This window comes from Dendropsophus ebraccatus, chromosome 6 (assembly GCF_027789765.1).
Source record: "Dendropsophus ebraccatus isolate aDenEbr1 chromosome 6, aDenEbr1.pat, whole genome shotgun sequence".
Lineage (NCBI taxonomy): Eukaryota > Metazoa > Chordata > Amphibia > Anura > Hylidae > Dendropsophus > Dendropsophus ebraccatus.
In genome coordinates, this window is record NC_091459.1 from 104,086,354 (window position 1) to 104,107,673 (window position 21,320).

Sequence of the window (21,320 nt, forward strand, 5' to 3'; positions counted from 1 at the left end):
GCAAAACTACAATTCCCATCATGCCTGGACAGCCAAAGCTAAAGATTTGGCTGACCAGGCATGATGGGAATTGTAGTTTTGCAGCAGCTGGAGGGACGAAGGTTCCCCATCCCTGACCTAGGCCATCCATCAAAACACCCAGACTACCTCCAGCTTTCTGGCTTTTTGGCAGTTTTTCTGGCATTTTGTCATTTTAGTCCAGCCTAATGCTCACCCACACACAGCAAGGGTGCAAGATCTACAGGCCCAACTGCAATATATGGGGGCAGTTGTGCCACAGAATGCCATTTTGTCCATCAATCAGTGTATGACACTTTGTTATAAGCTTCTCAGACCATCCACAGGGATGTTATGTTGGGAGATACTTCAGTATTTGGCCTTGCTACCTCTTTGTAGGTGGCAGCCGGCATCTCCTGTTTGTCTATTTGTAGTCTACAAAATGGATACAGTATGTCTGCCAGAATAGCAAGAGAACAAACTGCAATTGTTTTATAAAATGTTTTATTATAAAAACGAAACAAAAAAAAACAAACAAGCGCCTGGTCTGATGGAAACATATAACAAACACTGTTCGAACCCAATCTTCTTAGGTGCAGTTCTGAGTGCTGTCGTTCCCTCACCTGGAGGTACAACCTAACATGCTGCTGCCTGAGCTTGTAAAAAGTCGTGCGCAACGCTCTGACTTTCTGCTGCTGCTACAGCGTATGTGGAACCTGGTCATTTCTGTACAAGGCCCTATCATCCCGAATGAACAATTCTTTACCCATTTCCTTATGATAGAGACTGTTGGGACAATCCCACATACACAGAATGCTTTAGAGTCTTAAAAAGAAAAAAAAAACAAGTTCTGAGAATTGCACAATGAGCTTCTTGATTTGTCTGGTGCTTTCCTATCAATCTCTAAGCTACATAATTACTGAGAATTTCAAACTGTACTTGCAGATGCAGTGACGAAACAGAGCAGCAGAGGTGTATCTGTGGTCATCATTGTAGAGCGGTTTCTATCTCCCACATACTAGTCCATAATGCCTGTGCCAGTTCATAGGAGCACCACAGAGTAACAATCTGCAGGTCATTCCAGCATTCGAGCTAATAAAACTGACATGGATACGGGGAGTTCTGTGCTACACATTCCAATATTGGGGCCAGCACTGGGCCAGTCTGAGTCGACGAGATGATTGGAGTGATTTCTTTGAGATTGGTTGCAGAGGCGGCAATCCCGAGCTCTGCCTGTCTGACAGATTACACAGTACGAGTGTCACAAGGCCTGCACGCAGGAAGGAGTAATGGTCTTGCAGATCTTTGGCTGAAGACCCCCAGCAGAGGAGGCCAAGGGGAGAGATTTCTCCTTAGGTCACTCAGTGATGGTATTATATGGCCGGTGCCAGCTGTGTCTTTGCACACTGAGAGAAGTTGCAGGGTCCCATGACGTTAGGAAGAGGGGCAGACAAGCTCAGTGCCTCACATGGGGCCATACAATGTATGAATCCATCCCCAAGCAGTGCCTAGTGCTTCTGTGTCTGTGAAAGGATGAAGAGTTTGAAATGTCATTGATGTGATATAAATGGTAACAAAGACTGCATCAGATTTGTTTACCGACTCTTGTTTCTTTTATAGGACATGAGGAATATATTCCAACAATCACTTTCATCAAAAAATAATATAATACATTTTGGAGGGAAAAACAAAAGCATCCGCAATCCCCTCCTGCCTTCACATGCTAACAATAGTAGTGTACTGTGCCAATGATCAATAACAGCAGTGACAGCAATAAAATCACCTTGTCACCACACTGAAGGGTTAATGTAATCACTTAGGGTCCTATTAGACGGGCAGATTATTACTCTGTGTAATGAAGACAATGATCAGCTGATCATGATGTGTGGCCGACAGCTGATGAATGGGTTAAAATAAAAAAATCTTTATACATAAGTCTCCACGCTACCTGGGTTTCTTCTAGCTTCTGCCTGCTCCCTGCAGCCACTGCTGGAACTTCTGACCCTGTCTCTGAAGTTACAGGCCATTCAGCCAATTACCAGCTGCGGCATTGTCCTGTCTCGGCCAGTGACTGGCTGAGCCTGTCACTTCAGAGACTAACTCAAAAGTTCCAGCGGCAGCTGTGGGGAGTGGTCACAAGCTAGAATAACATCAGCCAGCGTGGACAGGTATGTATAAAGTTTAATATTTTACACTTAAGGGTATGTGCACACTACGGAATCCCGACAGAACACCCGTCGCAGATTCCCCAGCTAGTAGCGGGTTCATTCTTCAGGAGGATGGTGGAATCTGGCAAACCATAGAATGGAGTCTATGGTAGCAGTGGAGATGCGTGTGGCCGCCAGAGTCTGCGAGCTGTGGAATCCGTGACGGGTGTTCTGTCGGGATTCCATAGTGTGCACATACTCTTAGGCAAGGGCTGCATGGACTTCACTAATGATGTCTGTGCAGCCCTTGCTGTGTGAATATTGTTTATCTAGCAAATCCGCGCTCGCATACACTGTTCACTAAGCCCTCAAGCTATGGATAGATTAAATGTAGATAGTCATGTTCCGTACCTGATCTTATCTTCAAGGTTTGCTTGAGACTCTCTTTTCTAAGAAAAAATAAAAATAATTATTTTACTGATTGCACACATAAATGGATGCACATGGTTGGATTAAAAGGGTATGGGCGAGAGCAAAAGAGCTGCAAAAGGGTTTTGAGTCACGTATCTCACAATGTTTAAAGGGGTTTACCAACCTGGGTATAAGTTTTAAAAAAGGTGCTAATGCAGATGGAGAGGGAGGATGGGAAGTCATACTTACCTTCCCTGCTCCCCACCACTCCTCTTACGCCCGTTACAGCCAATAATCGTCCTGTGTAATAGAACACAACGATCAGTCGACATTAACAATGTCAGCTGATCGTTGTAGTCATTTGTCTTTCAACATGTTAAAAGACAAACGACTCATTTAGCAACAATCTGCTGCCAGTGCACCGCGGAATAGGAGCGGCGGAAGCAGACCGCTGCTATATGCTATGCAAGCGATCACCCGGGCAGCCCCCTGCACCTGACAGCGCTCGTTTGCTCCTTAGGGCCCTTTTACACAGAAAGATTATCTGACAGATTATCTGCCAAAGATTTGAAGCCAAAACCAGGAATGGATTTGAAAAGAAGAGAAATATTAGGCTTTCCTTTATGACCTGATCTCTGTTTATAGTCCATTCCAGGCTTTGGCTTCAAATCTTTGGCAGATAATCTGTCAGAAAATCTTTCTGTGTAAAAGGGCCCTTACAGTCGCCCTGTTTAATTGGGGCTTAAGACAGCTCCCTGCTCCCAGCTACTCCTCTGTAACGCAGCCCCAGACTTTCTGGTTAGTGGTCAGCATGAGACATGCCGATCAGCCAATCAGCGACTGAGGTGGGACATTCCAGAGACTGCTGCTGCGGTCTGCTTCTCCCCAGGTCCCCCACGCTCTAGCTTCAGAGCGTCCTGTCTGACCTGACAGGCCCGCTCAGCCAATCACAGGCCGGGACCGCCTGAAGCTACAGTGCGCGGGACCCAGGGAGAAGCGGACCGCAGCAGTAGCCCTGGAGCGTGGATAGGTAAAGTATACCGTTTAAGCAAGGGCTGCAAGGGCAACGGTAATGATGTCCTTGCAGCCCTTGTTAAACGATTATCGGGCCGTGTAATAGGCTCAGTAAACGAGCGCCGATCCAGCAGATCGGCGCTCGTTTACAGTTGTTATCGAGGCCCTATCGGCCCGTCTAATAGTACCCTTACACTGCTGCTAAGTAAAGTACAAAATTTGCAGGTATGAAGAAGCCTGAAAGGCTGCAGTGTGCCTCCCTTTAGACAGCTGATCTGCAGGAGTGATAGGAGTCAAATAGCATAGGCCGTCCATTTCAAAAGACTGAATACCCTGTTAACATTTTCCAGGCTCTGCATCCTCTTGTACTGTGTTTTGCGATATAAAAGAAAAACAATTGCCACAATGTACTGATGAGCATATGGCACTGTTCACACTGTACCCACTTGATCGGCCTCTGGCAGTGCCTTCACAGATCTCTCTGGAGCATACATCATGTTGGATCTTATACACTCTCCTGTATCTGCAAAAAAAAAAAAAAAAAAAAAAAAGGTGGAAATTATTTCTAAAATCAAGGGGGAATTTCTTATAGGTAATTGTTAGAGATGAGTGAACCTGGAGCATGCTCGAGTCCATCCGAACCCGATCCTTCGGCATTTGATTAGCGGTGGCTGCTGAACTTGGATAAAGCCCTAAGGCTATGTGGAAAACATGGATATAGTCATTGGCTGTATCCATGTTTTCCAGACAACCTTAGAGCTTTAATCAAGTTCAGCAGCCCCCGCTAATGAAATACCGAACGATTGGGTTCGGATGGACTCGAGCATGCTCAAGGTTCCATCATCTCTAGTAATTGTGCTTAGACTGTTGTCAGAAAAAAAGAAAACCACAAACTTACCTTTCTCTTTGCCACCATTTTTAAACAAGTGCAGTCCTGCTGTGCAACACATCTGGGATTGGTGAGTGGACTGAGATAAGATACTGATGTGGCCACTGACTAGCTGAGCAAGCAATTCCATGTGCCAACAAGATCCTGAAATTGCTGTGCAGTAGGATCAGGCTGGTTCAGAATGGCATCAGTGGGGGAGCGGGGAAGGTAAGTATTAGAGATTAGAAATGATGGAACAGTGGAAAATCTTAGGTTCTATAGATCTCGAACCTTGTCTAACATTTCTCATTTGATTCCCAATGCCCTCCCGGTCTGTGGGGAAGGAGGAGACAGTCTGGGTATTAGGCTATATCCCGGAATAATAGGAGGTACCCGGGCTGTCGCCTCCTTCCCCACGGACCGGGAAGGCATCGGGAATCAAATGAGAAAGGTTAGACAAGGTTCGAGATCTATAGAACCTAAGATTTTCCCCTGTTTGATCATCTGTATTAGAGATGAGGGAATCACGAGCACGCTTGGGTCCGAACACAAACGCTCTGCATTTGATTACCGGTGGCTTAAGAAGTTGGATGCAACCTTAGGGCTGCATCCAACTTCTTCAGCCATCGGTAATCACGTTTTCAAGGTTCACTCATCTCGAACTGCCAACTTTGTTCCTTGTATGACCAGCCCTATTTTTCCCCCTTTGGCTCATCACCTCGTTCCTAACATTCCTAACATACATTTATTGGTCCTCCAAAGGTATTACCAATCTATACTGATTTCTGTTTTACTACATGGATGATGGATCAGTACGTTGGTACTCCTCACCTCTATGGTTCTTGAGTTAACGCTATTATTATATTTTCTGATGCCTTCAGATAGAACTGCATGAAACTAAACAAAGCTGTAAATTGGAGTTAAGAGTTTAAAGAGCATGGAGTGGAGTAAATACTGGCATGATAAATCTCTTTGATCAGGGAAACATTCACATTTGTTAGTTATTCGTATAGTGTGTAATGTCTCCTGCCAATTCAGGCCAGAGGCTCTGGAGGGAATCCACTCTCCCTGTGCTGTGCTTTTAATGGAACAGGCCGTTCCGCACCTTCCATGTGATGACAGGAGGGTGCAATGATGTAGTCGGGGTTAATGACTTACAGGTGGTGACAGACTCCTCCCTCCCACACAGGATGTGATAACGTTTCCGAGTACAGTCTGGTGCAGGCGAAGGATTCTTTTCTGCAGGCTGAAGAGCAAAGGTGTCACCCTGTGTAACAGCTCGCACGCTTATAAAGTCCAATAAACAAAGCCACAGCCCACACAATCGCACTACAACAATAGCAGCCAAATGACTCATTCTGTCTCCAGTGACCCACACAAGCTGATCCTTAAAGGATGATATTCACATTGTGTAACATCACTGAGGGGTGGACTGATTTACTTATATGCAGCAGCCTGGAGATTTATACTGGAGAACTGAAGTCAAATAGGAAATAGGAAAATTCTCAATAAAAAAAAATAAAAAAAATTTCAAGTCATTTATTTATGCAGTTGGAATTGTATAAGGTCTAGGGATATGTGGAGAGTTTTGTGGCACTACTGAAGTGACTGCTGCAGTTCCCAATATTGCATACAACTCAATGGAGGGATTTATTAATCCTATGCAGCTGTTTTCTGGCATAAAAAACAAACTTTTGTGCAAGCGCTGTTCTGGGCAAAACCAATTGTGGCCATTCATTGTAGTAGTTGGTCTACTGGTTTTTTTTTTATACAATGTATATATGACTATTAGATAAGTTTTAAAGCCAGTCTTACTGTGTACTATCATGGTATGGTGGTGTTTAGGTGTTGTATGTGGTATTGTAAAAAAGAAATTGTTAACGCAAATCTGTATTCCCCATCCTATCCCCCAAACCATTTGATTGCTGACAGCATGGTTGGGGTGAAAAATGTTTTTTCATTCTCAAGCAGCAGTGTCAATAAGGTATGGCCTAGGGTGTCTATGCCCTAGGCCTGCAACGGCTCTCCTCCTTCTTCCTCCCACCCCATGGTTGTATTTTTTAGCTTGAGCCCTGGTTATAATACTGCGCATGCCGTGGAGCGATCCGCACAGGCACACTGATGCAGCCAACCTCCTTGTTCTAAGCTACCTTGTCTAGTGCGTCTGCGCAGTTTTCACCAGCATACGGGATCTGTCATTTGCACAGCAGAAGCACTATGAGACTGAGTGCAAAGTGGAGCCCGTACCTCTCACAGCGCGTTCGCCACGCAAATAACAGATCCTAAACGCTGATAAAGATGGTGCATGTGCATTAGACGTGGTAGCCTAGAACAAGAATCTTGGCTGTCTCAGTGCGCCTGCGCCACTTCCGATCGCTCTGGAGAGTGCCGATTATTATACCCAGGGCATGGACACCCTAGGCCAACCCTAATTGATACAGCTGCTTATGAATAAAACAAAGTTTTTCACCCCAACCACAGCACCAGGAAGATTTTGAATCCCACAGCCAGGAAAGATTTAATGTCACCAATTGAACGGCACTAATGGTTTGGGGAAGGAGTGTTGGTTAGTACAGATTCGCTTTAAAGGCAGTAGACACCTCTGAAAAGCAGATGTTTATTTCTGCTTTGAACTTTTGGTGCATTTCCTCTATAGGTCTTTATTTAAGAATTCTGCTTACTTTTGCTTGTACAGCCTCTGCCACTTGTTGTGTGAGCTCTGTTTCCTCTCCATACTTGTGTAGCCTATATAATTCTTCCCTATAAAGTCTTTCCTTTATTACCTGTTCTCTGTTTATAGTCTGTTCCTGGCTTTAACTTAAAAAATCTGTCAGATAAATCTGTGTGTGTAAACGCACCCCAGGTCTTCAGCACAGTAAGGCTGGAATCACAAAAAGCAGTTTTTTGGATAATACCTTTAAGCGTAACTGTCATGTTTTTTTTTTATTGCAGAAATCAGTAGTATAAGCGATTTTAAGAAACTCTGTAATAGGTTTTATCAGCCAAAAAAGCCTCCTTCTGTACTCAAGAAGCAATTTCCCAGCCTCCCCCCCTGACTTCTTATCTGTGCATTATCAGGCAAACACGTCTTCATTACAGAGAAGCCAGTGAAGACGGGCTCTGCTCTCTCCATTGTAAGCCTATGAAGGGGGGAGGGGCCGAGGGAGATGAGGGAGCAGGAAGAGGTGACATGAAGGTCAGCTGTTTGTAGACTCTCTGGGCACCTAAACCGCAGGATTCTGGGGTCAGAAAGGTCAGTGCTTATCTATGAACTTGCTGAGAAAAGATTGCAGGGTGTTGTGCTGTGCAGAAATCCTCCGTGCTCAGTCACTCCTAACAGCCCCTCCCCTCTCCATAGCCACATAATGGACACAGAAATCCTGCTTCATCTGATGTGAGGGGGGAGGCTGGGAGATTGCTTTTTCAGTACAGAAGGAAACTCTTTTAGTACATAAAACCTATTACAGAGTTTCTTAAAATCGCTTGTACTGTTGACCCTGAAATGACAGTTACGCTTTAAATTTCCCTCGCTGCCTTTACTTTATTTAACTGGTTTATACGTTTCTGCCTCAGAGAAGTAATTGTCCATTTTTATAAACTGTTGTCTTTTAATCAGAGTCAACCAGCACAAAGATCTGCCTGTATGTGATTCTCACTAATGTATATATAAATTAAAGGAACTAAAAATTAGCTGGTTGTCCATCAATATAGCAGCAGCATGTACTTGATATATATGAAAATTAAATTGTGAGCTAGGAACTGATCTTTCTGTACATACCTAACTGACATTGTTGCCCTTTAAATCCTTGGGGGCAATCACAGATCTCTCCATTCACACATGTTCCTCCATTAATGCATGGTGTTTCCAGGCAGCCTCCACGGGTACCTGTGAGACAATATATACATAAAGTAAGTGTCATTGTCTACTAAAGGGCTATTCTGATGAAAAGAAATTATTTTCTTTTTTTTACATTTTTTCATTAAGTTATATACCTTTGTAAATCATACTTCACTGTATGCTATGGGAAGCTCTAATAGATCATCCGGCCGGTACTTAAGTACTGGTTGAGATGATCCGGCCAGAGACCGGCTATTCCGGGACCCGGCCGCGGTCACGGAACAGCCGGTCTCATACGACGTGTGAACATAACCTAAAGGTGCGTTTACACAGAGAGATTTGTCTGACAGATTTTTGAAGCCAAAGCCAGGAACAGACTATAAACAGGGTGCGGGTCATAAAGGAAAGACTGAGATTCCCTGTCTTTTCAAGTTCATTCCTGACTTTGGCTTCCAAAATTGGTCAGATAAATCTGCCTGTGTAAACGCACCGTAACACTGCTGCATGCATATTGAGCCTCCCCTAATGTCTATTGTGATGCATTATAGCATTAGAATAGATATTACAGTTGGGCGGCCTGTGTCCAATGTGCTGCAGCTGCCACACGGTAAAGCAGTCAATTACTGCTCACTCTGCTTTACGCTAATGCTGTTGACACAGGCTGCTTCCCCAGTCGTAATGTCTATTCTAATGCTAATATGCAATTATAAGCTGAAACTTAGTATTAGAGATGAGAGAATTTAGAGTAATAACAAAGCGAATTGCTTTATTATCTCTGTAATCCGCTCATCAGTCGGCTGCCTTTTAACTCACTGCCGCTCCATGCTGCTCCTCCCCGGGTGATGGGAAAAGCTGGATCCAGTCCTGGGAGTGGCAGTGAGTTAAAAGGCAGCACACTGATGAGCTGATTGCGTAGATAACAAAGCGCTCATCACTACTAACACTGCAGCAGCATTAAGAATATCTAGCTGTGTTGGGACCAAAGGCTTCTGAAACCCTGTAGTTCTCCACATAGCCACTGGTGGCAGGAGAGAGTCTATATCACTCCTTACAGCTGCCAGCGAATAGGAACTATAGAGGAGGAACTAAATGAACTGGGACAACAAACATTTCACTGGTCGCATTGGCTCGGCCACCCTCCTCCATACCTTCTCTAGTACTGTGCTCAGGGTCTTGCAGTTGCAGTGCTTGTCTTATTGGGATGGAGGACTCAGTATTCTCCACTCTGATAGGTGCTTCAGGTTCTAAGAGAAAAAAAATCAATAGGGGAATAAGAAAAATATTTTTTATCTGGACTTAAAATCTATTTCTGCATAGACATCTGTTCACCTTTGGTGATGTTGATCGACCTATTGTTCTGATGGCTGAATCTAGCAGTGATACGTCTTCTCCCATCTGTCAGCTCTGTAAACCTGTAATGTCAAGTGTGGAGAAAATGTCAGACTAGGTCATACTAATGTTAATATACAGGTGAGACATTTGTTTACCTGTGAGCTTGAGGGGTCTCAGCAGGAGGTTGACCCCTCTCTGTTAGCATACGTATTTCTGGAGGAGTCTGCGGTGGGGGTCTGTTTCTTAAAACCCGAGGAGGTGTCCATCTGGGCTCTGGAGATCCCTCCCTCTGCACTGTGCGATATACAGCAAGTAAATTGTGCAAGAATTCTATATGAGCAAAGCATTACTGCCCTCTCCCATAACATCATACTTACATGTCTGTATCCTTAGAGTCTTCGGATCACTATTCACTGGGCCTTGTGGAGTATTACGCAGAGCAGTCACAATGATGCGGTACCTTTGTCCAGGCTGTAGGTCTCGTACAGTATATGATGTCATTTTCCCATTGGGTACGTATCGACTCTTGGTGCTGTGGTTGTGTGTTATGTTAAATATGTATCCATCCACAGAGCCGTCAGGGGGTGAATCCCAATTTAAGTGCACAGTGCTTGTGGTGACCAGTACTGCTGAGAAGTTACTGGGAGGAAGCGGACCTGGTGAGTGAAAGGGTGACATTCTTACATATATGGAGAAGTTATGGCTAAAGCTTGGAAAATTCTGATTATTTTTCATGTAAAAATAACAAATACATAAGACCTTCCAACCACTTTTCTTAAAGGAGAAGTCTGGTGTCTGCTAAAAGCTGGCAGGGGGGAAATTTATTACAAGTAGGCAGTTACCTCACCTTGTGCCTGCGGTCAACGGCCATGGGAACCCCGCCAGGCACCGGGATCTCCGGGGTGTCCCCGTCACAACCCAACTGATGGATTGGCCGCACAGCCAGTCTGTGACTGGGGCTGGATGCTGCTCCAGTCACTGATTGGCTGAGCGGCCAGTTAAACAGCCAGGACAGCCCCCCCCCAGTTGCGACATCATCACAACTCAGGGGAAAATGAATTCCAGCGGGGGTCCTGCGGCCGCTCCAGGTGCTCATCATGGGCATGGCCGGTTGCCAGCTTTTAGCAGACGCCGGACTACTTCTTTAAAATCTATAGTATTTACTTTTCAATGCAAACCCCCTTTTTTGTTATCTTACGTGTCCACGCTATCAGAGGTACACTGGGCAGGCTCTCCGATGATGGGTTGCCAGGTTCAGAACTGCTTAGGGTACTGATTTGAATGGAATATTTTTCACCAGGCAGTAGATCTCTGAGAAGATTAGAATATATTATATCAGCAATGTATATTCTTTTGTAAAGCTGAAAAAAAATGCATAATGGAAATATAAAGTTGTCATATTGGGTTTGGTCTATACTCTAGGTATTGTAGCACTTGCCTTTCGACAGACTGGTTAAAATATTCTACCCTTTAATCGTAGGATCATCTTAAAGCTGTCAGCCCACTCTCTTCCTTCCACAGCTACAATACTCAAAGAATGTGCACCCAATGAAACTTATTCTCAGTAACCACCCAAGGCAAGTATGTGGACCACATGGGCAGATAGAGACACATGTGGTTGGGATGTGCTACTGGAAAATGTTCCAAAACTGTTTAGAAATCAGACTAGTTAAAGCTACAGAAGATAGGAACTATTTTTGTAGCCCGTCTTTGGTCTTATGTTATATATCATCAATATCTTTGTAGTTGAGTTCTCCAGAACTGGACACAGTATTCCAGATGTGGTCTCACTAGAAGCTCTATACAGCAGATCACAATCTCCCTCTTTCTACCTCTAGCTATACGGCCCAGCATACAATTAGATCTTCCTACCGCCTGGCTGCACTGGTGACACATTTTAAGGCTATGTTCACACTGCGTATGAGTCCGGCCGCATTTTGTACGCCGCCGTACATGTGCGGCTGAAACTACGGGCGTGGGAAAAATAGACATGCGGCCGGATGCGTACGAACCGTGAACATACGCCCGTAGTACAGTTATGCTTCCCTAGCTTGTTTCGAAGCGATCTGAGGCAGGTCATTTACTTGGACATCTTCGCCCAGCCCCGTAAACCACACAGAACCTTTTGGATCGAAAAATCAAGTTCAGTTTGGCTGAAATAAGTACTCCGTACGGGACCGCATGGAAATCCACGAGCGTGAATTTCAACATTTCCGTCCTCAAACAATGGTCTTGTTAATTTTTCACGGCGCCGTATACGATCCGGCCGTAAGCTCATACGTAGTGTGCACTGTGCGGGCGTATATCGTATACTTTCAAGCGAACGCATCAACCTCAAAACTACATGCGTATATTCGCGGTTCGCACTACGGACGGAATCATATGCAGAGTGAACATAGCCTAAAGCTGTCAGAAATCACTGCCTCTAAATCCTTCTCTTAAGAACTCTATGTAAAACATCGTAGAAGCATGATAGGAATTGGGAATCTTGGACTTTTTAACATCAAAGATCAAGAAGACAGACATCTCTAAATTCATCACTTTTGGGTTGTGGAGCACTACATGTACATTACAGCTACTACTCTATACACTCCGCCACGGACTCCTCTCGGAATCCTGCCTGCCTCAGTGTGTCAATGGGATGCCTTGTGCGCCTCCACTCTCTGCCGTTTTCTGTTCAAAGAATTGACATGTCCCCGCCGTAGAATTCCGCCTGTTTTACTCAGTGTGAACATATCCTTAGTAGACAATATGGTAAAAAATGAGAAGAGTGTCCACCTCTGACTGTCCCTTATGCAGAAGACAGACAGTTGTGTGCAAACACAGCAACCTGTCAGTCACTCCAGAGAGGGGTGGAGTGGGGGGTCAACACTCTCTTAATGAAAACACTGAACTATGGGTGTATTCTTTATATTGTACATTTTTTTTACTATTATGGCTTCTAGGATTATGGACAAAATATCACAGAGGTGGGTCTGTGACACTGTCAGCCCGAAATAAAGAATGCTTTTTCCAAAGATGCCCGATCACACAGCATCACTAAAGGTAAGCAGGCACTGCTTGTGTGATATCAGTGCTGTCAGTTTCCCTTTTAAAGCAACATTTTTTAGGTAAATGACCTCTGCATGCTGTCACCTACATGAAGTATGTGACCACTTAGACTAGATAAAAGCCTTTTAGTACCTTTTACACTCACCTAAACGTATATTCTCCTGCTGATGGTTCCTGCTCTGCTTGCTGAGTCCTTTCATTTGGATGCTGCAGGGATAGCCTAACATGCGCTACAGGCAAATGTCTATGGGGGTTGAGGGTCCAAGAAACTGTAATAGAAGACTCTGTCATAGAAGTGACCCGCGGTCTGTCCACTGTAGGCGGTCCTGTGGAGTCAAACATATACTTTTATTATGCTATGTATGCAAAGCAATTTTAGACAGATATATGATGAGTTTTTAAAAATGATGAGGGCAGCTGAATTGATGATGTCTCACTTGTACGGGCAGAGAGTGTAAGAGAGCGGCTTATATCATTGTGGCGCAGGTTGCGTTTCACAGTGACAATTGTAATGTTATACGTGCGCCCTGGGCTTAGGCCTCGCAGCTCATGCTCTGTTTGACCTCTCTCCACAAAGTCAGTCCTCGAGGAGCCATCTGGAGCCGTGTAGCTCACAGCAAAACCATCTGATAGATGTCCAGGCGCTTCTTCAGGAGGGGTCCAAAAGACCCATACACTGTTCTCTCCCACAGCACCCAGCGACAAAAACAGAGGAGGCAGCAGATCTGTAGGAAGAAGGAGAAGGAGACTGGACTTAACATTGTCTATACTATGCTGCACATATGCAGTAAGCATGAATACATGTATGCTCAGATGAGTATAATCAGACAAGTTTATATGGGCTAATGCAGTCGTGTACAATCAACTAGATTTGCCATAAGGGTGCGTTCACACATACAGGATCTGCAGCAGATTTAATAGTTGCAGATTCAATGCAAAGTAAGGGCCCTATTCCACCGGACGATTATCGTTCAGATTATCGTTAAATCGTTCGAATCTGAACGATAATCGTTCGGTTGAAATGCAGTTAACGATTAACGACCGAACGAGAAATCGTTGATCGCTTTATAAGACCTGGACCTATTTTTATCGTTGCTCGTTCGCAAATCGTTCGCATTGAATAAGACATCGTTCGGTCGTTCACAATAGATACGAACGCAATAGCGAATAAATAGCGAAGAGAAACGATCGCAATTACGATCATAAGTAACGATTATCTTTCCATGGAAATGACCGAACGTTTTCAGGTCTTTCGCAATAGCAGTCGTTTGAGATCGTTAATCGTTAACGATTATGCAAACAATAATCGTCCGGTGGAATAGGGCCCTAACTCTGGGCCATCAAATCTGCTGCAGATCCTGTACGTGTGAAAACTCTTGTGGAGCCTGATACTAGATATGACCCACTGATCATGGGGATTACGTGTAAAGTTGAGCGAACTTCGAGCATGCTCAAGTTAGTCTATACAGGCTGTATCCATGTTTTCGAGGCAGCCTTAGGGCTTTACCCAACTTTAGCTACCGCTGATCAAATGCTGCACACTTGGCTTCGGATGAACTCAAGCATGCTGGAAGTTTGCTCAACTCTAGTTAAGAGCCACTTTATTTGCACAGAATACAGATTGTGGCAGCAGAAATTTCACACTGTTTAAGCAAGTTACTTATAGGAGCAGTTTGATCATACATCATGGATGGAAGTCATCTACATAAAAAAATTAAAGGGAGTGATGGGACAATAGGGGGCATGGGAGGGAAGACTGCTATGTGAGAATGTGTGCCTGTTCTAAACAATGTGGAATTGGGTGTCTTGATGTGACTGCTAGGTAGAGGCCCTTTTACACAGCCCAAGACCGCCACAATAACAAGCACCTCTGGCCGAGATCAGCGCTTGTATTCAGAATCTTTATAAGGCTCAACCAATTGGCTTGCTGGGCCACAAAAACAATCGATGGATCAGATGTGCAAATTTTATCATAGTTTTCACAGGAAAATATGTGGCCAACACAATGGCCATAAAACAGATCGGTGATCAGCTAATGAACAAGAGATTTGTTGTCCATTGTCAGATCGATACATTTTTTTATATGAGATAATTATCATGTCTGACAATAATTGTCCAATGTAAAAGGACCTTAAGTTAATCAATAGTCATGCAAGCATTAAATCAATTCTATGCAAGAATTTTATAAACACCTGTTTTCCTATACTACATATAAGTGTTCAAGTCTGACTGCGGATTGTAGGACCAAGACTTACTGCATCATTTATATCCCCAATACCCAACAAATTCAGGTGAAACTGGGCTAATTTTTGGAGCTGCCTTTTAAACCTGGCTTAGATTTGTTCAGGATATAATGATCACGCTTAATATACTGATGTTACCTCTTTCACAAGTGATGCCAGTAAAGCCAGTTCGGCAATTACAGCTGACTGCACCCTCTGCACCGGACACACAGACGCCACGGCTGCCACATGGGTTAAGCAAGCATAAATCACTTACTGCAAAACACAATTTATGTAAATGATCAGATAATACCAAGTAATATAAATGCAAACAAAAACATAGTGCAGAAGAATACAGCACCAAACATCATTTTTAGTTAACAGATTATCATCCTTATAGGTCTGTGTTCCCGCTTCAGGAACATAGTGGGGAAGGGCAGCCGTCTTACTAAAATTACAGCAGCGAATTATCCAATTACAAATCTGAATGTGTGAACACCCTCAAAGGGTCTTTAAGAAGGTCCGATACGGGGCAGTCTACGGAAGTAAACAAGGGCTGACAATCGGCACTTGTTTGCAATGCATTTACACTGCACAATTCGGGCAGTCTGGCCACATGAACAATTGCTGTATCGTGCAGCAATTTAAATACATTGCTATTGGCCACACATCCCCTGAGTTTTCCCGCTCATCAGATGATCACTAGCACTTTTACACGGGCTAATTATCGGCGGAATGAGCGTTTCTAGGAACGCTCATTGCCAATCGGTTTGTGTAAAAGGGCCTTAAGGATCTTACTGCTCCAACCAAGTGACAAACACTTTAAAGCAACTAATGATAATTGATATCCCTCTGTAACTTTATTATATGAGCCTTATTCATGTGTACACTCACCTGTCTGGCAGTGATAGCCATAGAAACCTCTAGGACACACACAAAGGTAAGAACCTGCCAGATTCTCACATTTGCCCCCATTCTGACACGGAGAAGACTCGCAGCCATCCAGCTCTGGAGACAATTGTATAAAGAAAATGCAAAAGTATATTAAAACAGAGAGGTGAAAAGAGGTGAAATATAAACATCCAGGTTACAAAGCAGTGTAGGTATATGGGCTCACCAAGCCTAAATTCAACTGTCAGCAGCCAAATGTTAGAAATTACTCTCTGGGCTTGAGTGACAGGTCTCTCCATATGTGCGTGTATAGGTAGAAACCTGTCACTTAAGTCCAGATAGGTAAGAGAGCCGCCCCAACATACTTGATTCCCTGATCATCACTACAACTACTCCAAAATGCCACAGCATAGATGTGGTTGCAATGTAGTGATGGAGCCCACTCCTGTCTCATGTTTAGGTAGCAGGAAACAGCTGACAGACCCCTTGTAATAGCGACAACCAGCACGACAACAATTATGTTTAGAACTTAAAAAAACAACCCTCATCTTCCCCCAAAACACAAACCTTCCCTTTCTTCACACATTTTTGGAGAAGATAACTAGTTGCTGATGCTTGCCAAGCTAAAAAAAAGTCTCTAAAATTTCCATGCCCTTTGGCCTGCTTCAGACCGTTGTCAGTTTTAAATTCTGAGAAGTCTATTTTATTTGCATTAAAGGTCAGAGTTTATGAATCCACTACCATGAAAACAGTGAAGAATTGTCTACATGAGGAGAAACAACCGCTGGTCAATAACACTGAAGCTCTTCTGAAGTTTGCTAGACCCACATGGATGAGCCATTAGCAAACTGGAAAAACCTTCTGTAGTCTGATGTCTGGAGAAAACCAAACACTACACATCCACACAAGACTCTCAAAGAAGAAAAACAAGGCGAAGAACTTTATAAAAAGGGTCTTGTCAAAAGTTGGATACTTATCCACAAAAGACCACCATCATTTATTAGTGAAAGTAGTTCTGTAAGGAAACCAAACAGACTTCCTCCAAATTGCTGAAAGCATGCTGATACTGAAAATGGAGAACTACCTGAAAGTTTACTAAATAAAAGCACAGAACTAAATGTTTTTTTTTTGGTTTTCTTTATTCTTAGGTTTAGATATTGAACAAATAGATTACCCACAGATTACAAAAAAAAATATCTTCAATCTAGCTAGAAAGGACTTTATAAAGTGGAGAACCTTTTTATATTGATGCTACAAAAGTGTAGGTACACTTGTGTAGCATCAATATAAAAAGATTCTCCACTTTATAAAGTCCTTTCTAGCTAGAAGGGTCTGTAATCTCTTGGTTGAATTAATAGGAAATGGGTTTCTATACTCAAAACTTTTATGGTTTTGCATCCGGTATTATACAATACCCATTCATGTCAATGAGTGATTTGTATAATGCAGAATGGGCCCTCTAGATTGAGAGAGACACTTTGTGTAACCAATCTTCACTCAGGCCATGAGATGAGGACCCAATCTTATTAATACAGATAGAAGATGTTGTCTCATCACGACGACCCCTTTATATAATCAATCAGGCCCATCAATAAGCTGAGCGCTGTGGGTCCTGCTTCAGATCAGATGTTATTGCCAAGAGAGGGCTTGGATGGTCACAGATTTCTTTTGAATACTGGCAATCCAAATAAATAGCTGTTCAATGTCCATGTTATATATGGACAGGCCGGGTCTATTAAAGCAAGAGCTGTGGTTTGCCGCAGCTCTCCGCTCTGGTTTATAGACAGGGCTTTTTACTAGGCTCTTAGGAAAGTGGATGTGAGCAATAAAGAGAAAATCCAGACTCCTCCTTTGTGTAGACTCCAACCATAAGAGGCTTAGGTGGTATCTGAGAAGCCTCTCCAAGGAGCTGAACCCACAATGGCACAAACCTTAAATTCATGTACACAAGGTCGCCTTGTGCACTGAAAGAATTTTTGGCATATGTCACACATTAAACCCATGTCCAAAGCTCCAAGGTTAAATTTATAATTTTATAATTTCTGCATGTTAAGTGACTTGGAATATCCTGTTAACAATTTTGTCAGATTATCACTAGTAATGCGCATGCAAAAACAGCCTCATTATGTTTACAAGGTAGAAAATGAAGGCCTTTCTATGAAGTCTCCAAAGATGCAATGTTATTATAGGATCTTTATAAGATCCCAGCACCATTCTAGAGCTGCGCTGCAATGTTCCATCCCTCAAAGGGAAAATTAAGTTGCTTCATGACCTGCCAGCACTGGCATATGACCCTGACTCCAATGCCAAGGTTATGGTGCTTGAAGATGGCTGCATGAAGAATATAACTACGGATACTTATTTTCTAAGATATTTTTACTAAATATTAATATTGGGATGTCTACCATATACTAACTCATCAAGAAGTCTTCATGAAAGACACCCAGACCTCTCATCATATTAAATAGTGTTCTCTTAGTAAAGATTTTCTGGTCTGTTACTTTTTATGTTGTCCACTCCTATGAACTAAACACTGTAACATCAAAGAGATGATGAGCATGCAGGGAGGGTTTAACAAACTGCAGAGATTCTGGTACATCCCTATAATTTCTAACATCTGGGGAGTTAATCTTCTGATCTCACTTAATCACTACAAGCAAGTAATAACACATTGTGGTTTTGTTAGATTTTTTTTATTTTTTTTTGTACCAGTTTCACAGTGGGCACCAAAGAATCCATCAGGGCAGGCACAGAGGTAGGCTCCAGGCAAATTCTGGCAGGTTCCTCCATTTTTACATGGATCTGAGGAGCACTCATCAATGTCTGCAAATGAACCAGAAAAAACCTGAAGTGCTCGAGGTTCACTTATCTCTAAATTCAACATTATTTAATATATTCTGTATTTAGGATCCACATTTTTTATTCTATAATAAACCCAGTGCCATACTTTTGCAGGGATCATAATTATTATAATCTAAATTCTAACTCACACATGTCGACTATTGACTATTCTATATATAAGATGAGCTCCATAGACTTCCAACAGAATCCATCTCCTGCAAGAAGGAGAGAAAGATTAAGGCTATGCTCCCACACAGTATTTTTGGTTTTGGTTGCAAAATACTGACCAAAATACTAAGCAAAATACTGTGTGGCAACATAGGCTAAAAATGCTTCGCTGAGTGCTTCTCCCTACCTATTCTAGTAATGAATTGGGTTTCAGCACCCAGACCCTGACCAATCAAAACTTTTGACACATCTCTATGATACGTCAAAAGGTTTTTTTAATGACAGGAAGGCTATGATAACACAACGTCAAAAATAGAGAAAAGGCGGCCGATTTTGAGATAAAAAAACGCCCGTTATTGCAGCGATTTAACTGACAGCAATGGCAATGTATTAGTCAATGGAAAGATGGACGTCCAATGCACACAATGTATTGAATAACGGATGTTTTTGCAACGGACGACGAAATAATAAACATGATCATTATTTTTGGACGTCTTTTGCAAACAGCGGACGTTTTTTATTAGTTGTTCACACACAGTTTGTCTTTTGTCACCATTCTTTCTTCATTTTTACTATTAAATTCAATGTACTTTTCAATTAAGCTACATCCAAAGGGCAATTAGCAATCCCAAACTAGAATAATGTACAAATACCAGTCATTGCGCTAAGGGGAGGCCAGACAGCTAAATGACGTCTGTTATTTTAGACTCAAAATGACGGACGTCATTTTAAACGGAGCTGAAAAAACGTTGTGTGAACATAGCCTAACGTGGTAAGTATAATAATAATATTTATTTATATAGCATCAACAAATTCTGCAGTACTTTACAATTCTGGGGGGATATATACAGACACACATGTAGCCATCTAGCCATATAATATTATACAGTGCAGTATATGGCTGGGGGCATGAGCCCGTATAGTATATAATATCTTGTGTATACATATTTTCTTAGATCATATTTTCTTAGATCATATTTTCTTAATATAAACTGGTGTACAAATAATATCATCTGCTAATTCATTACCTTTGTACATATAACATATCATGGAGAGGTGATGTTACCTATTTCACAATGTTTTCCACTGTATCCTTCTTGACAACCACATAAGAAGTGAGACACCCGATCCTTGCACACGGCACCATTTTGGCATGGCTGTGACTGGCACTCATCAATTTCTAAAGAAAAGGTTGAATTTCACTAGAGAAGAACCTTACATAACAAATCTTTATTTTATCACCTCCTTAGTCTCAGTCCTATTACAGTATACTTACCCTCACATTGTGGAGCTTCACTCCACATGCCGTCCTCACTACATATGCGGGTATTGTTGGGGCTGCTCATTATGTATCCCTCGTCACAATAGTATTCTGCTTTTCCACCAGGCCATGTTGATGTTACAATTACTTTTGCATATTTCACATGTTCTGGAGGTCCACAGTCCATTTCCGCTATAAAATTGTTAAAGATGTGTGAGTCCCGCACAAAATAATGCTTACCAAAAAAGAACAGAGACAACGACAGCTAAAGAGTGGGGGCTACTCCTTTACCTTTACCATCAGGAGACTGATGGATTGTTAAACGTATTGCCATATAGACACAGACATCGCCAAGAGCCATCATTCCTTATTCTGACTAATATTGAATGAAGGGAGCACAGCGTCTGTGCAAGGTCGGCACTCTATTTATTCTTAGTAGGGCTTCCAAACATTGCTAAGCTCAGCTCAGAAATACAATCAGCACTCCTATAACTTACCTTTCTCACAGTGGCGGCCAGAGAAGTTTGGTAAACAATCACACTTGTATTTGCCAAGGTAGTGAAAACATGTGCCTCCATTGTGACATGGACCAGATGAACACGGGCCTCTCATCCCTAGCGTGAAGGACACCAGATTTATTTTACATTTTCACACTAATATGTCTATTCACATATAGGGTAAAGGTTAAGGGTAATCCTTGTGTCCTGTACCAACTACTGCCTGTGACCGCTGTATGAAGATGACACCCCAGATACACAGATCAACTAGTGACTAGGGCAGGATAACACTGCAGTAAATGACTGGCTGAGTGGGCTATATCCCATCCTTGCCCATACTAAGAAATAAATGAAAGATAATATGCAGCAGGGTCCAGAAGCCCTTTGATGTGAGGCTGCAGGTGCATGGGACATGGTAAACATGGTAAACATAGGCTACTTATTATGTCCCCAGTCCTCCCCGCCAAAGTTTATTATTTTGGCCAGAGTTCTCCTTTAAGTTTTCTATGTTTAATTTAGCATTATACATTAAGCCACTAGGTCTCTCCCTTGAGCAGCTGTGCGTCTACATTCAGTAGCAGAGAATCCTGGGCGGTGCTTGCACTGTATGGTCAGTTATCCTGTCACACAGCACCAAAACCTCTATAACCATACAGTGCCATTATACTGACTGAATTGTTACATAACAAGGGGCATGGTTTCCTGGTAAGGATGCAGAGTTGACAATGTAATTATTGGAAGGTAATAATATAATTAGCCAAGGTATTTGCCTTCGGTTGATA

The 21,320-nt window shown here is 42.8% G+C and overlaps 1 protein-coding gene across 3 annotated transcripts in view; it reads right to left on the reverse strand.

The window, feature by feature from the left end:
- Positions 1-540: 540 nt before the first annotated feature.
- The window catches only part of SNED1 (sushi, nidogen and EGF like domains 1), a 95,819-nt gene continuing 75,039 nt past the window's right edge, over positions 541-21,320 (reverse strand). For all 3 annotated transcript variants that reach the window (XM_069975481.1, XM_069975480.1, XM_069975482.1), the window contains 18 exons: positions 20,539-20,655; positions 20,057-20,233; positions 19,847-19,960; positions 18,481-18,594; positions 15,775-15,888; positions 15,040-15,156; positions 13,096-13,383; positions 12,804-12,984; positions 10,806-10,918; positions 9,985-10,263; positions 9,763-9,901; positions 9,605-9,687; positions 9,424-9,519; positions 8,216-8,323; positions 5,596-5,683; positions 4,016-4,092; positions 2,556-2,593; positions 541-1,520 (listed from right to left, as the gene is read on the reverse strand). In XM_069975481.1, the coding sequence (XP_069831582.1) occupies positions 2,568-2,593; positions 4,016-4,092; positions 5,596-5,683; positions 8,216-8,323; positions 9,424-9,519; positions 9,605-9,687; positions 9,763-9,901; positions 9,985-10,263; positions 10,806-10,918; positions 12,804-12,984; positions 13,096-13,383; positions 15,040-15,156; positions 15,775-15,888; positions 18,481-18,594; positions 19,847-19,960; positions 20,057-20,233; positions 20,539-20,655 (2,231 nt within the window). In that variant the 3' untranslated portion in view covers positions 541-1,520; positions 2,556-2,567. The remainder of the gene's footprint in view (positions 1,521-2,555; positions 2,594-4,015; positions 4,093-5,595; positions 5,684-8,215; positions 8,324-9,423; positions 9,520-9,604; positions 9,688-9,762; positions 9,902-9,984; positions 10,264-10,805; positions 10,919-12,803; positions 12,985-13,095; positions 13,384-15,039; positions 15,157-15,774; positions 15,889-18,480; positions 18,595-19,846; positions 19,961-20,056; positions 20,234-20,538; positions 20,656-21,320) is intronic.